General features: G+C 39.2%; 2 protein-coding genes across 4 annotated transcripts in view; both read right to left on the reverse strand.

Annotated features, from left to right (window-relative positions):
• GluRIIA (Glutamate receptor IIA) overlaps nt 1-17387 on the reverse strand; it is a 46057-nt gene that overhangs the window by 6817 nt on the left and 21853 nt on the right. For 2 of the 3 annotated variants that reach the window (XM_067764507.1, XM_067764506.1), the window contains 3 exons: nt 5069-5218; nt 4910-4972; nt 4358-4564 (listed from right to left, as the gene is read on the reverse strand). In XM_067764507.1, the coding sequence (XP_067620608.1) occupies nt 4358-4564; nt 4910-4972; nt 5069-5183 (385 nt within the window). In that variant the 5' untranslated portion in view covers nt 5184-5218. Of the gene's footprint in view, nt 1-4357; nt 4565-4909; nt 4973-5068; nt 5219-8060; nt 8530-17387 lie in introns of those variants that run through there. The other variant, XM_067764505.1, reaches the window with a different exon arrangement.
• Nucleotides 12238-13029, reverse strand: LOC137239335 (cilia- and flagella-associated protein 299-like). The gene is made up of 2 exons (XM_067764513.1): nt 12712-13029; nt 12238-12633 (listed from the first exon to the last, which is right to left on the reverse strand). Exons 1-2 carry the CDS (start codon nt 13027-13029, stop codon nt 12238-12240), a joined length of 714 nt encoding a protein of 237 aa, XP_067620614.1.

Here is a 17387-nt window from a genome sequence, read left to right on the forward strand (position 1 = left end):
TAGCGTATAATAACAAACCTTGAATTAGCACAATATCATACGTAATTAACATAAAACTACGCTGGAGTAACATATCATCATATAAAGTATCATGCAAAAACTGTAACATAACATAACCTTACTTAGCTTATCACAATGTATTATAACATAACACAGCTTAGTAAAATTCAACATAACATAATAAATAAAAGCATGAGAACAGGGCGTAGCTGGTTACTTACTTACTTAATTGGCGCTTAACCGTCTAAACGGTTATGGCCGTCCAACAAGGCGCGCCAGTCGCTCCTTCGCTCCGCCAACCGGCGCCAATTGGTCACACCAAGGGAGTTTAAATCGTTTTCCACCTGGTCCTTCCAACGGAGTGGGGGCCGCCCTCTACCTCCGCTTCCATAGGCGGGTTCCGATAGAAACACTTTCTTGGCCGGAGTATTATCTTTCATTCCCATAACATGGCCTAGCCAGCACAGCCGCTGCGTTTTAATTCACTGGACTATGTTGATGTCTGCGTATAGCTCGTTCAGCTCATCATTAAATCTTCTTCGGCACTCGCCATCGCCAACGCTTAGAGGTCCATAAATCTTTCGAAGAACTTTTCTCTCGAACACTCCCAAAGCCGCTTCATCTGCTGTTGTCATGGTCCATGCTTCTGCCCCATATAGCAAGACGGGTACGATAAGTGACTTGTAGATTATGATTTTCGTTCGCCGAGAGAGGGCTTTACTTTTCAATTGCCTACCTATTCCAAAGTAGCATTTATTGGCAATATTGATTCTTCGCTGGATTTCAGTGCTGATGTTGTTGCTAGTGTTGATGCTGGTTCCCAAATAAACGAAGTCTTTTACTATTTCGAAATTTTGGCTGCCAACAGTAGCGTGGTTGCCAAGGCGCGTATGCGCTGACTCTTTGCTGGATGACACCAGGTACTTCGTTTTGTCCTCATTCACCATCAAACCCATCTTTACCGCTTCTTTTTCCAGTTTGGAGTAAGCACAGCTAACAGCGCGGGTGTTTAGGCCGATGATCAATGTCATCAGCATATGCCAGTAATTGTTCCAGTGCGGTTAAGTTCTGCAGCTAGTATAATTTTCTCCAGCATCAAATTAAAGAAATCGCACGATAGGGGGTCACCCTGTATGAAACCTCGTTTAGTTTCGAACGGCTCGGAGAGGTCCTTCCCAATTCTGACTGAGCTGATGGTGTTGCTCAACGTCATTTTGCACAGCCGTATAAGTTTTTCGGGGAATCCAAATTCAGACATAGCGGCATATAGGCAGCTCCTTTTCGTGCTGTCGAAGGCGGCTTTAAAGTCGACGAAGAGGTGATGTGTTTCGATTCTCTTTTCACGTGTTTTTCCAAGATTTGGCGCATTGTGAAAATCTGGTCGATGGTAGATTTACCAGGTCTGAAGCCGCACTGATAAGGTCCAATCAGCCGGTTCACGGTGGGCTTCAATCTTTCGCACAATACACTTGAAAGGACCTTGTATGCGATATTAAGAAGGCTGATTCCACGATAGTTGGTGCATTTTGCAGTATCCCCCTTGTTGTGGACTGGGCAAAGAACACTTAGATTCCAACCGTCGGGCATGCACTAGTCAGCCCATATTTTGCTAAGAAGTGCTTCATGCGCCTTACCAACTCCTCGCTGCCGTACTTGAATAGCTACGCAGGCAATCCATCAGCGCCCACGGCCTTGTTGTTTTTCAATCGGGTTATTGCTATTCTAACTTCGTCATAATGGGGCGGGGGACATATATTCCATCATCATCGATTGCGGGATCGGGTTCTTCATCTCTTCGCGGTGAATTGCTGCTTCCATTTAGGAGAGCAGAGAAGTATTCCCTCCATAATCTAAGCACTCTCTGGACATCAGTTACAAGGTCGCCGTTTTCATTCCTGTAGGAGTTTGCCCCGGTCTTAAAACCTTCCGTCTGTCGCCGTATTTTTTGGTAGAATTTTCGGGCGTTATTCCTGGTGGCTAGCAGCTCAAGCTCCTCGCACTCACGCCTTTTTGCTTCTGCTTTTTTCTTCCTGAAAAAGCGTCTCGCTTCCCTTTTCAACTCACGATAGCGTTCACACACTCCTCTTGTCGCGCTCGCTTTTAACGTAGCCCTGTAGGGAGCGTCTTTTCTTTCGGTTGCAACGCGGCATTCTTCATCGTACCAGTTGTTTTTCTTGGCCGCCGGTAACCAATTATTTTCTCGGCGGCAGTACGAAGTGCTTTGGAGATATGCTCCCACTGCCCCTGTATTCCTTCAGGATGAGTTGTGCTCTCAGAGAGCAGGTGTGAGAGTCGAGTTGCGAAATCATTGGCGGTCTGTTGTGATTGAAGCTTTTCGACGTCTAGCTTTCCTTGTGTTTTTTGTTCTTTGGTTTTAGCCGCGTTGAGGCGGGTGCGTATTTTGGCTGCAACGAGATAATGGTCCGAGTCGATGTTAGGTCCTCGGATCGTGCGCACATCTAAAACACTGGAGGCATACCGTCCGTCTATCACAACGTGATCGATCTGATTGCGAGTATTTCGATCAGGAGACAGCCATGTAGCTTGATGTATCTTTTTATGCATGAACCTCGTGCTGGATATGACCATTTTTGAGCACCGGCAAAGTCAATCAGCCTCATTCCGTTAGGAGAAGTTTCATTGTGTAGGCTGAACTTTCCGACTGTAGGGCCAAAAACACCTTCTTTGCCCACCCTGGCGTTAAAGTCGCCAAGCACGACTTTTGTATCATGACGGGGGCAGCGCTCGTATGTGCGTTCTAATTGTTCATAAAAAGTGTCTTTCACCTCATCGTCTTTCTCCTCTGTCGGCGCATGGGCGCATATGAATCATATATTAAAAAATTTTGCTTTTATTCGGATAGTGGCGAGACGCTCGTCCACAGGCGTGAACGCCAGCACTTGGCGACAAAGTCTCTCTCCCACAACGAATCCGACGCCGAAACTGCGCTTATTCGTATGGCCACTCCAATAGATGTCACAACTTTTGATCTTCTTTCTTCCTTGCTTCGTCCAACGCATTTCTTGGATGGCGGTGATGTCAGATTTTGCTTTGACGAGGACATCAATCAGCCGGGCATTTGCACCAATCCCATTCAGGGAGCAGACGTTCCAGGTGCATGCCCTCAATTCATTGTCCTTCAAACGTTTTCCATGGTCGTCATCAATAGAGAGTGTATTTATCCGAGGGTTGTTGTTATATTTCATTGGAGTATGGTTTTACGTGGCGGGTCCCAAGCCCAGCGCACAACCCGCTCAGCGGGGGTGAAAATATTACTTGCACGTTTATACAGTGAGCCGCTTGCTCCAAGACAGACGCCCGCTTGCAGCCGCACCTAGAGGTGTACAGACGCTGCCGATGAGATCTCCCCCGGCTAGCCCTTAAACCGATTATGTCAGAGTGGCCTAGCCAGGTTGTCGCCTTCTCACATTAGCTCACCGCTAAATGGATGTTTAGCGGCTACCCTGAGGATACTTGGCCGCAACCGACCGGCAGTAGTGAGCTGCTTGAACCGCATGCAAAAGAATCACTCTGGCCATTCCCAGGTGAATGGCGGTCAGAAGCTTTCCCCACTTTCGTGGACTTCTACACACGGCTCCACCCGCAGCTGGTTAGGGGATCAGAATATACCCGCGCCTGTCGTAAGAGGCGACTAAAATACCAGATTTAAGGGGTTGTGTAGAGCAACCCTTTCAGGTTGCCTGCGCAATATACAGCTTCTCCAAACCCAATTGTCAACCACACCTATCCGTGGTGAATCCTGTTTCATTAACAGCGGAGGCTCTGGCGACCCCGAACTCCTCATGGATCCAAGGGGTTGCAGGGCGGTATGGCCAAGAATGTCACATGTGGTCATAAAAAATTCCCGAGATGGCCGGGCTTGGTACCGGAACGTAGCGGATCTGCATCCGGTAAAGGACCATCAACATCGATAACACTCTCCAAGGCCTTCGGGGAGTGTCCTTATGGTAAAACACAACATCACACAATAACTACTAATCCAACATTAAATAACAAAACATAATATTCCCAGTAAAGAAGTATAACAAGCATAACAAAAAAATTTAACCATAACGTTGATGGACATAATGTTTTATATAAAATGGTTTAACCGGTTGGCATAGCTGACATAACATAAAACAACCTAACATAATATAGAATAGCTCGGCGTATAACATAACACCATAAAAAAATTCGGCTCTGCTAGCATATAACAGCATAACATAACTTCATTGAAAATAACATAAGAATACTTAACATAACATCGCATAACGTGATATAACATAGCATAATCTAGCTAACATAAGATATTGAATAATATAAATCAAAAGCAAATTATCTACCACATTCGACTCACCCTCCTTCGTTTCATAAACAATCGTAAATTCGCTCCATTCATAACTCGATTTGATAATACTGAGATAAGCTTTTGATATCATTGATACAGCGGGTGCCACATTAACTGTCATTATTTTATTGAAACGCTCTTGAAATGTGGATTCCCTTTGCCAATCGAATTCCAAGTGTGGTATGCCAGTGGCATTGGCGATGACAGCAACAATGTCTGTGGGGAATACCGTAAAATTTTAAAACAAAAACTATTTATTACATACACATTTAATGCATTCAAAAACAATAATAAAAATGCACTCAATTGTTTTTTTTTAATTTTTTTTTTTTTGTAATTTGAAGGCTATCAAACTATTTCAGGCAAGCATTTCATTTATTTTTCCAAAATACGTTCGTACAATCAGTGCGAAATTGTATTGTATTCATTCCATTAGAATGAACATATGTATGTATATTTTTATTTTGGTTTGAGTAAATATATAAATTTTATTTAAAAAATTATTTAGTAAGTAACAGCAAAGTTTTAAGTTGCTATACGTTCTTTGAAGAATTTACTCACCATGAGTTGCCTTTGAACTTGGTCCAAAAATAGCAATAACGCCATCTGATATCAATTCACAAGCTGAAATAATCGAAAGAAGCGTGAATGATGTTGTTTAATCATGTTTGGAAGAAATATCTAAGTTCTAAGTTTATATGTGCCTGATAGAATACTTACTTAACTGCTGTAGAATATAGCTGTCATCACTGGGCACAAAACGCTTGATCGTTTGAAATCTAACCCCAAACAATTTGTCGGCGTTTATTTCACGGAAAGCTTCATCAAAACTCATTTCAATATCAGCCTCATCGCGAAAGAAGAGAGCGCCTGAAAAGATATTGATTTTGCTTAGTTACACAGTGCAACAACAATCTTCGTTTTCATCAAGGAAATGATTTTTGCCTAACCAACTTTTGTTTCAGCATGTATTGGTTCTATTTTATCAACACTTTAAGTTTAAAGAAGAAGTTTTGGAAGGCGACAATTTCTCCATGTACCATGGTTTCCAAATATTTTTCAAACTCCGCTTAGCGTAACAGAACATAATATAACATAATCTTACAGCATAACATAAGATTAGCATAACGTAACAGAACATAACATAGCCTGATATAACTTAACATAAAATAATATAACATAACATAACATAACTCAACATAATATCACCTATTCGTTGAAGGAGTGGCAAATATGAATTTTCCTGTAACTTTGCCCCAACGAATGGAAATTGCAGGCATCGGTGCAATTCAGAAACGAAATATCAAAGCCAAGAAGAATTAAACAAGGGGTGCCTCAGGGTGGTGTCCTATCCCCACTTTTGTTTAATTTTTACATCTCAAAACTACCTTCGCCACCAGAAGGAGTTACTATCGTTTCTTACGCCGATGACTGCACAATAATGGTTACAGGCCCGGGCCCAAAGCTCGAAGAGCTTTGCAACAGAATAAACGGCTACCTCCCTGATCTGTTCAGTTTTTTCGCCTCGCGAAACCTGGCATTATCACCGACTAAATCATCCGCGACCCTATTTACAACTTGGACGTCCCAAATGTCGACCATTTTGAACATCCACGTCGATGGCACTACGTTACCGACTGTCATACACCCCAAAATCTTGGGTGTGACGTTTAATCATGATCTACATTTTGGTGAGCACGCAGCCGCAATTGTTCCGAAAATCCAGAGCCGTAATAAAATCCTCAAATCCCTTGCTGCCAGTACTTGGGGAAAAGACAAAGAAACGCTCATTACCATATGCAAAGCAATTGGCCAGCCGTTTGCGTGCTACGCGTCCTCTATATGGTAGCCAAGCCTAAAAACTACCCACTGGAAGAAGCTACAGGCCTGCCAAAATACTGCGCTCAGAACCGCCACGGGCTGTCTTCTTATGTCCCCAGAACACCATCTACATAATGAGGCGAGAATACTCGCCATCAGGGAGAGAAATGAGATGCTAACCAAACAGTTCCTGTTGAATACCCAGAAACCTGGGCATCCCAACAGACATCTGATTGATAATCCAGTACCGCCTAGGGCTTAAGGAGTCATCTCCGTAAGCATTTTGAGGAAATACGGCACCTGAGAACTCAGCCGTATGAAGCAAAAAAACACAAGCAGGTCCTTGGTGAACTCCACAGACAGGCGTCGGACCTTTATGCCCAAAACTTGCGGAAGGGGAACGCATACTCCCCAGGGAAACGCGAGTCACTCTGGCCCAACTTCGTTCTGGATTCTGTAACAGGTTAAACTCTTACATATCCAGAATCAACCCCGACGTACAAAATGTATGCCCCGCTTGAAATGTGTCCCCATATGACACCAACCATCTCTTTAGTTGTAATGTGGAACGCCTCTAACACCCCTTTCATTATGGTCCACCCCTGTCGAAACAGCAAGTTTCCTTGGACTCCCGTTAGAGGATATTGATGACAATTTGTGATCGGTCGCAGCTATTAGGTGGGGCGAAACATTGCTACAACAACAATAACAATGGAAAATAACAGTAAGTCCAACCGTAGCGCCAATCTCAAACCCAATTATTGCTGTCGTCAATAGGATCGCGATTATTGAGTAGCGTGATTCTGAACTTTTATCTACTATGATCACATTGCTTTGAATCATTGTTCGGTCGCATTGAGGCCAGAACTCTTAAAATTGATCGAATTCGAGGTGCACTATATAATTTCCATACCAATTTAAACTCATATGTCACAGAGGTGATTTGATCATGTCATACGAATTCATTTTCTAACGACGAAAATTGGCAGATTGCTCGAAAATTCGCCATCTCATCTTCTAGGGTCAATAACGTTATCATCAGACATCGTTAATCAGAGTGAAAAAGTGGCCATGAGCTTGAAGAACTGACACGGCGCTTCTATAATCTGGGTGTCGGCTCTTGGAAGCGCAGGAATGAAGTAGTTCATTGCAGAGCATTTATAGTAGTTCTCAGCACCGGCTTAATGAGGCCACCAATGGACGGAAGTGATTGCACTATTCAGATTGGTTTCGACACTCACCATACTCTATTAAAGCTCGTGTAGCATGAGTGGAACCATACCAATATATCTAATTTTGAAGCTGCAATATTCGGGGGATGGAAGACACAGTGTGCGACACACTGCCGATGATGTTTCTTCGAAAATCCAAACGCTTCTGTTGAGCCTCTCAGAACTGTTGTGCACGAATTCCTTTCGGAACTTGTGAACATTTTTCAGTCTTCGCTCATTTTATTTTTTTTTTATTTAGTTTGCGAGAAATTTTTAAGGCGGGCGCATCATATGATTCCTTAGCAAAAAGCTGAGTTGTTTTCAAAGTAATCACCGCGATACTTTCAGCCGAGGGGGTATGAATTTTGATAACTTTTCCAGGCCTCAGTAAAGATGAAAACTTCTGCCAATAATTTAAAAAACTGCAAACTAATATTACTTAAAAAATATCAATACTTCAGTGTTTCTCCGGTCGCAACTTGTTCACATTTTGTCATTGAACAAGTTTATACTTAGGATTTCATGAGAATGTGTATGCACGCCAACTTAACAAAAAAATGCATTTCAAATTAAATATGTTGTGGGTGTGTCTGTTAAAAATCCCCACTTTAAGCTGTTCAACAAAAATTTTGAAAAATTAAAATTAAGTTTTTAATTAAAAACTCTGTTAACTGCATTACCAACTTTCACTTCAACTTTGCCAGCGGTGAATTCATGCGTTATTTCTACGACGATAAGTAAAACCAGCGAGATGACGGTATTACGGAAGTACATTTTTACAACTACGTTGTTGTTTTCGCTTGTTTTGGTGACTTATATGTAAACGATTTCCTTTTCAAAAATTTTGAAATTTTCTCCTCATCATTTCATACGACATTTATCACTTTCCATTGCACTGCATTTTTACTTAACAATTTCACTAAAAAAAAGTTCACAGATATTACATAAAATATTAATTGCACGCTGTTTTAAATTTTTTTTTAAATATACTAATTCTTTCCCCTTTCGTTTGTGCTATTTATTTCGATGACTTTTCACAATTCACTTTCAAATTACTACTGCCAACGCGCCACAGCATTTGCTAAGTAGCGGCAGCTACTTCCACACAACAGAAAATGTATATATACGAAATTTATTTTTTGTTTGATATTTTTACCAGCAACCAGCCATCCAGTCGTGGAAATAATTTAGCGCACACTGAGCATGGCGACACGATGGCAAGGAAATAATTAATATTTCTTAACTTCAAAATCTCCCACTTAGCAGCTGGTGCGGCGACTGATGCTGTGTCTCTTTAAACAAAAACTTTTTTTATACTTACATACATATCTAAGATGGCACACTTTTGCATAAATTTGAGAGGAATTCTTGACAGAGAAAAATTATATTTACTAAAAAAAAAACAAAAAAAAACAAAGAAAATAGTTTTTTAAGCAAACTTTTTTCTCTGTGCCGAAAACGGATTTGCTTCCTGCCATTAGCACTGCTCTCAAATAGTTTTGTTGTTGCTTATGCACTGTGATATTTATTGTTGTAGCGTTTATCAACGTGCCGCCCGAAATTTCGTTGTTGTTCCCGTTGTATTTACCGCTTTAGTAAAATTGTACCAAAATATGTAAATAATATCATATAAACCATATTACCATATCAGATCACAAAACATCACATGATATACGCCGGATTGGCTACTTCCAAATATCTGATTATGACTGCAGTTGATTTCTACAATTTGCACTCATACAATTGCACTTGTACAATGTGAACTTTGTTAATCGATTCTGTTTATATCACAACACATCAGACCAGTTTATTCCTACAATTTGCACTCATACAATTGCACTTGTACAATGTGAACTTTTTTAATCGATTCTGTTTATATCACAACACATCAGACCATATCACTTCGTCATGTATATATATATATCACGCCGTCATGTTATATCACATCACACCGTATTGAATCTTGTTATTGACTAAATTTTTGTACCAATTTTCAATTAAATAATTTCTTTGATTTTTTCTCTTTGAGAACTTGGCCGTGGTTCAACCAAATCTGTCACATTTTATTAGGTCATATTATATATGACATCAAACTAAATAAGGTGATATCATATCAAAGGAATCCCACATATGATAATCATATGATATACTCGTTTGGCAATATATCGTTTGTATCGTTTTGTTTGTATGATTGGATATATTTCCAATCACCGTAACATAATAAGTGTCTTAATTGCAACCGTAGTGGTAACCGAAACCGTCAGCGTTATCATCACCGTAACCATAAAAGATTATGCGTCCCAAAGGAATTTCGGGTTATGAATCGGTTTTAGATTGATGTGTTGTGAAACCAAAAACAGATCAATACACTATTTTGTACTTAATTATCAAACCAGGCTTTTCTAGATCAAAACACAACAAATCAGCCATATGAAATCGTGACAGGGGATACAGACTAAATTAGATAATATCACAGCATAGAACATCACATCCACTCAAGATATCCAAAATCGTGTCAAAATGGATAATTTCAGATCATACTCCAGTATGTCGTTTTACATAAAATTTTCAAATTTGATCAGATGACATCACATCACAGCACAACACATCACATCACATTCATTCCAATTCATATCAAGTTCTGCTTTTAGCAATTTTGAATGAATTTGGTACAATTTTATTTGTCTTGGTCAACAAAATTATCTGAACGGCAATCATGGCGGTGTGTTATTATTTTTTCCTTCCTCCAACTGTCGCTTAGTTTTCTAGCAACAAATATTTGTTTATATTTTCTGCACTTATATTACATTTTTTTTGTGTGTGCATGTGTACAATTGATCTCAAGCATACCAATAACAACACCATGCTTGCATACTCAAATTCATATTCGCGTATTGTTTGTATTTACATATAAATATTTTGGAAATTTCAACATCTCACGCTCTTCTGACACTGAAGCGCTCATATTATTTGTTGGCCTCCACTCACCGCATCAACAAATATTCATGTTTACGAATACGCCCCGTACGACTCAGCTGGTTTTTTGAATGAAAGCAAAAAAAGGCTCACTCACATTCTCATTGCTTGTCGTTTGATGTGTCGCTTTTACGGCTAATAAAAATATAAACAACAACAAACATACCATTACTTCTACATATATGTATGTATATTTGGAAATTCCTAGATACTGGGCAACATGCTACTTAGTGGGGGGAAATTGCACATTATCAACACGGACGTAGTATGTTGTAGTAGTAAAACAATTTTCGTTTGTTTACTTCCTTGCAATTATTTATGTTCGTTCCACTCAAAAAGTTTTTATACCTCATCCTCAAAACAAAGTTTTTTTTCGTTTTGTAGTGATCGTGTGTGTCGAACATGTGTTATGAATTAAAATCAAATTGGTTAGATTGAGGCAATCAATAAGGCATATAAACTATAACAGATGTTAGTGTTGTTGTTGTTGGAGGTTTTAATAATCTATAATCGGTATTTTGTGATCCGAGTACTGTGAAATTTGATTTACGTTGAAGCGCACGAGCAAATACGTTTGGTCTTCAACAAGAAGAAAGAGGGAGGGAAAAGCTAAATTTTAAATTTTCCCACTAAGCATCCGCCGTGGTGTGGTGAGACCGTACTCAGCCTACCACACCGAAGATCATGGATTCACGCCACGGGCAAAGCAACATCAAAAGTTTAGAAACAATAACATTTTTCTAAGGGGCGTTGCTATTTGGCAAGCACTCCGTGTGTATTTCTGGCATGAGAAGCTTCTCGGCGAAAACTAATCTGCCTTGCAGATACACTTCGTAGTCGGCATAAAAGATGCGTGCCAATTTATAGGAAAAATTAAAAGGAGCACGACGCAAACTGGAAGAGAAGACCGGTCTAAAATCTCTTCGGAGTTTATTGCGCCTTAGATAATTTTTTTTCCACCAAGCGTTTTGACGCTTTTACGTCTTCTTCAAGGAGTCTGAAAATTTTAGACCTGATTTGCACATAACAAGATAATCTGCATCTTCGGACTTAACTTCTAAACGGTAATTAATCAACCATCCCAATGGTGTCATCTCTAAATGGAAGCTCGAAATAAAAGATAAACGTAAAAAACTGACAGTAGGTGATCTAGGCACATGAGGACGCATGGATTAACTATTGTCGATTTATTGTAGTTGAGCTATTGCGTAAACATGGTGTTATAGTCGCATTCACTGAGCTCGGTGTTGATTTCATTACACCGATACTTTTTCGATAAATGCACACTGTCAGCATTTAAGCGTCTTTATAAAATATATTTTATTTGGGCTTAGCAAGGGACATATACACCACATCCACATTTACATATCTGGGACACAACCATGGTTCAACTATATGGTTGGCTCATCTCTACAGCAACAAAATACCTTTGTTCAGATTGTCAAAATGTGCGTGTTGGTGTTAGGCGATTGAAATTAGGAGAAAACATAAAACTTTGCAATTCTTGCGTGTTGTGGGAAAATAATGCCCTAAATTAGATGCATTTCTTAAAAAAATAACTTAAAGTGAAACTATGAAACTATTATTATAAAAAATTTACCACCACGGCAGCAAACAATTGTCAATGTGTTGGTTGCGTTTAGCGTTCTCCTTTTCACAATCCCTATGCCAATTAAATGAAAAAAATAAAAATAAAACCAGCTGCTGAGATGAGCCAACCATATAATTGAGCCACAGACACAACATAAAAAAGTAAAAGTTTTAGGTTTTTATCTAATAAGAAATGGTGGACAATTCCTTTTCATAAATTTCTCTTCATTATATAATAGTCCGAACGAGATGGAACAAGGACCAGATGCACCATAAACAAAAACCAAAATTCTAGATCTTTTTACGTATAATATGATCATAAAAAATTACATGTCCATATCGATCCGAGAAATGCATTTCACGTGTACAATTATTCGTATACATTTCACGCGTAATATCGACACAAATTTTTTTATGATCACCACGGTGCATAAATATCAACCCATTCTCTACATCATGCAATACTAAATAATTTTCAGAATTATTATAATTTACAGTGCCCTTATGCCAGTCGTAGAAGCTGAGATCAGTCGGTTTGGGGCGCAGTAAAACACGTTCTCGAAACACGCCTAACCAATCGGTGTAACCTTCCACTTGTAAATTAGCTTGGCGCAAACTTTGATCAAAATCAATATAGCCAGAAGCCTCGAAACCAGATTTGAAACGATGTTTAACAAAGATTATGGTCTGTTGAAGGAAAAAAAGCGTGAGAAGAAATAGGTGCATTTTCATTTATTTAAGAGCGCTATTCTCTTCGTAACTCACCGACACAATTTTCTGCGTATTCGGCTTTTCACGTCGTGCCAATTCAACCAACACTGGATCGTGTGACACCATATTTTCACTGAACAACATCGCTGATTTTTTTGTTGGCCATAGCGATTCTTGTACTGCTGCTTTTCGTTTCTCATATTGTTCGGGTGTATAAATTTCGGATGCTGAACGATAACCCAGCTCTACAAGCATACGACAAAAACGTATATTACGTATAAAACGTATATCATTGCGTGTTATGAATGTATCCAAATAGTCCTCATAGGTAGGGCAGTCCAGTAGGAACATATCCTGTTGTACGGTAGTCATTCTGGCCGACTGGTGTTTTCAACGAGTTTTATTAATTTCTTTTCTGTTTTGGTTGATTTTCGCTAATAATACGTTTAGATTTTTGTTTACGCAAATTTTTCGACTAATTGCAGGTCGTTCACGTTTAGTTGATTCGGAATATTTAAATTAGCACTAATTGTTTATTGTGATAAACTTCAGATGCTAATTTCTTTAGGTGAGATTTTTACACATGTTTTATTTGTATTGTTTTTTGTAATTTGTACTCATGACATTTTTAAGGAAAAATCGATATTTCAGTTTTTTTTTTTGGAAGGTTGTTGAGTCGTTTAATGTGATCATTCTGTGCAAAAGTAATGATCCCAATCGATTTACGAAGGTTTCTCGCTTGTTGGTAAATGCCGAAAAAGTGTTATACCATGTTACAAATTCACTAATCTACAATAAAGTGTTAATCTAGGCGTTCACAGATGTCCCATCACTAGGAATAGTTTATTAGCTTTGAAGTGTTCATGCTTATCTTGTACTTCGTGCTTTCATTATAGATGACACTTCAGAATCATCGAGTCTTGCATGTTGGCCATCACCCAATCAAATTTTACCGTATTCGTTATCAATGAGATTAGGAAAAGCCGTCAGACTTCTAAATAAATCCGAGAAGTTTACCATTCTATTCATTCATTTACTATATGTTTACCCTAAAACTGTTATACATTAGATTGACAAATGAAGAGGAAGTACTGGCAGAGGGTTCTGTATGATTCACAATAGCGTCGACTGATTGGAAGTTTACCCTATATCGGCTATTGCGGTAAAAAATGCCTTATAGCAGAGCTTGATTGCAGTTCATCTTATCTAAAATTGTTTCAATGCATAAAGAGCGTTCTCCCCCTTTTGTTTGTTCATCATGAAATTATTTATGTTCTTCAAAGTCGATAAGCCTTAAGCAAGTATGTTCGTCCTTCAGTTGCATCCACGTCCACCAACGTTCTAAATTTCGGTTTCCACATAATATAAAGTTGTCCAAATAAGTGTGAAGGCTACCGGGTTCATGCATGGGAAGCTTTAGAACTATGAATTTTCTATTCCACGTAAATAGTTTGAGCTTTGTCTTGCCTTGGTTTTGAAAAAGTTTGGCTAGGTCTCGAAGAAGCTCCCATTGTTCTATAAGCTTTTATCTACTTTGCACTCCTGATTTCACGGTGGTGATTGACCAACAGACGATTTCTGATCAAATTTGCTGAATATCGCCTGAAGTAACTCTGAGATGCGTGGCTTCTCCCGTTAAGTGGATGTGATTCCCAGAGGGTTCTGTATGATTCACAATAGCGTCGACTGATTGGAAGTTTACCCTATATCGGCTATTGCGGTAAAAAATGCCTTATAGCAGGGCTTGATTGCAGTTCATCTTATCTAAAATTGTTTCAATGCATAAAGAGCGTTCTCCCCCTTTTGTTTGTTCATCATGAAATTATTTATGTTCTTCAAAGTCGATAAGCCTTAAGCAAGTATGTTCGTCCTTCAGTTGCATCCACGTCCACCAACGTTATAAATTTCGGTTTCCACATAATATAAAGTTGTCCAAATAAGTGTGAAGGCTACCGGGTTCATGCATGGGAAGCTTTAGAACTATGAATTTTCTATTCCACGTAAATAGTTTGAGCTTTGTTTTGCCTTGGTTTTGAAATAGTTTGGCTAGGTCTCGAAGAAGCTCCCATTGTTCTATAAGCTTTTATCTACTTTGCACTCCTGATTTCACGGTGGTGATTGACCAACAGACGATTTCTGATCAAATTTGCTGAATATCGCCTGAAGTAACTCTGAGATGCGTGGCTTCTCCCGTTAAGAGGATGTGATTCCCAAATAGGCTCCACTTCTCAGCGAAAACTTATTTTCCGCGAGTGGTTTGCCTCTTCCGCGTACGTGTGATATCGTCTTTCTAATTCTCCATCAAACTGCGAAAGGAAAATATAGGCAGAGAAGCGCCGCAGTTCTTGTTATATCAAAGAAATCCTCGCCAGAATGGTTTTCGTAAAAGCAGCGCCGTAGGCTATTTCATATAGTCATAACTTAAATTGACCTTGTGTACGTTTTAAGTAATCATTATGTCAGTTGATGTAATTGTCGTTGATCTTATAGCACAGGTTTATCTATTTAAAATCAACCGAGTTGAAAACTCACAGGATACAGTGCAATCATAATCAAATTTTTTTTTTAAATCCTTCTAAACAAATAACATATCCTTGAAAGGAAATAAAATTAGACAGAAACTTGGACAGTACAAAATATATTTTTATTTTTATTTTACAAATGGCCGTCCATCATTTCCACTCATCATATACCAACACGACGGATCATCTTATGACTAAGTATATTATGTTTTTACTTCAATGTCCTACTTACGTCGATTACGTAAAGACATTTGTAAGCAAAGATGACAAACGTTATATGCCCAATTGTCGACAGCAAGTAGAGCTCGGTTATCGATCGGAGAACGAAGTTTACACTTTAGAAGAATTCAAAAAACGTAAAGCGGATATAAAACAATGGCTACTTCCAATGTTATCCAATTTTAGTAAAGCTCTAACACACGCAGAACCAATATTGGAAGAGCTGGCCAGAAGAGAGAAACCAAATGTGGAAAAAATTATTTCAGTTAAGCAGAAATGCGAACTTGAGCCCACCATAAACGTAACCAAACTTTTTCATTCTTTCTTTTTTATAGACCATCATCTTTGTGCATTTCCGTTCGAAGAAGACAGCCAACGAAATTTCCGGTCATATTGATTACGAACATATGTAGCTTGCGTAAGACCAGTTTTCGACAACATAACGCGCACAATTGGCATGCCATATTTTGGGGACGCATTCTCCTGCTTCCCAAGCGCGATGATCTAAGTTATGTTAATACCCAAAAAATTTGATATTTTATAATCACTCAGATAATTACTTGGTTGTGCACAGCCTAAAGAATGGTTTCAGTTTTCGTTATCGTGGTGATCATAATCTCGTATGTGACGACTTTGCACATATGCATTGTGGTCAGAATAACACACGATCATGACATACGTAAGATCTATAGAATTGGTTTTATTTTATTTGCAAGCTGCCGATATGGGGATCAGCCAGAAGACTCTTAGTATATATTAGGAATACAAATGGTAAAGGGAAAAGGGGAGGTGATCGACAAGAAGAGGAAGCCAGAGAGGAACGTTGGGAAGAGACAGGGGAATTAGAGCAGAGGGAGACGGTGGGAAAAGGAGAAGGAACGGGAGAGACGGAGGCATTTGCAGAGGCATAGGCAAATGCAGAGCAGAGACACAGGAAGAGGGAGAGGAGGAAGATGAAGAATATGAAGAGGAGCAAAAGGAAGTGGAAGAGGATGGGGAATGATAAAGTGATAAGTAGGTTTAGTAAAACAGGACAAATGGAAAAAAGGAAAAAAAAAAGGTGTGGAAAGTACAGGGAGAGGACGAACCTGAGAATTAAGGGAAGGGAGAGGAAGAATGGAGGAAGAAAGTGAAGAAAAACAGTAAATTAAGAGTAAGAGTAAATCTGAAAAAAAATTTAAGGAGTAGATAACTAAGAAGAGATCAATAGATGGGTATATAATACAGTTATAATTCAGTTTTACTGAATTATTGTTCTTTTATGCCGACCCGTAGCGAATAGATCAAGGATTTGCTAGCCTAAATATGTAAGTGCGCAATGTCGTTAGTAACTTATCGAATAGGGAGCGAAAGATAGAACGGAAGATAACATGAAGGGGGCTGGAGAAGATGGATAGATAACCGGTATGAAAAGAAATAAACTGGGTGAGATAAAAAGATGGTAAGAAGACGGAGATGAAGAGGAAGAGGAACATGATAAAGAGAAAAGGATGACTAGCGTCGAAAAGTGGGTGAGGCAGAAAAGTAGTTGAGCAGAAGAGAGGTAGGTATCGCGACATAAAGTTAGCTAGTGGAAATAATGGGAGGAGGAAAAAGGCGGAAAGCAAAGCAAACATCAACTGAATTCATGGAGAAATGTTTTACACCCTACGAAGGGACTGTCTTAAGAAATAAAAACTGGGTGATTATGAAAAACGCGGGATCGTAGACCTTGTAGTATAGTACCTTTATTGGTCTCAATGATTTAGAAATCGTTGCGCACGAGTTGTGCCCAAGGCATCATTTTCATCAGTGTTCATTGCATGATCACCCTTATATTTTTGTCGACCTTTGATCCGGAAATAGGACCACATATTTATAATACCACAACCGCTGCAAGGGGAGCTGGAGAAACACCTAGTTTTTGGCCACTTGCCATTCTTAGTTTATGTATATTTTATTGCCTTAACAATTCTTACATTTGTACATACATATGTTTGCACGTACGTT

This window comes from Eurosta solidaginis, chromosome 2 (assembly GCF_040869045.1).
Source record: "Eurosta solidaginis isolate ZX-2024a chromosome 2, ASM4086904v1, whole genome shotgun sequence".
Taxonomy (NCBI): Eukaryota; Metazoa; Arthropoda; class Insecta; order Diptera; family Tephritidae; genus Eurosta; species Eurosta solidaginis.

Bases quoted from the DNA above. Each gene is read 5' to 3' on its own strand.
- LOC137239335 (XM_067764513.1), bottom strand. From the start codon at position 13,029: ATGACTACCGTACAACAGGATATGTTCCTACTGGACTGCCCTACCTAT. The intron at 12,634-12,711 runs GTGAGTTACGAA...TTCCTTCAACAG, and splicing joins ATACGCAGAAAATTGTGTCG to ACCATAATCTTTGTTAAACA.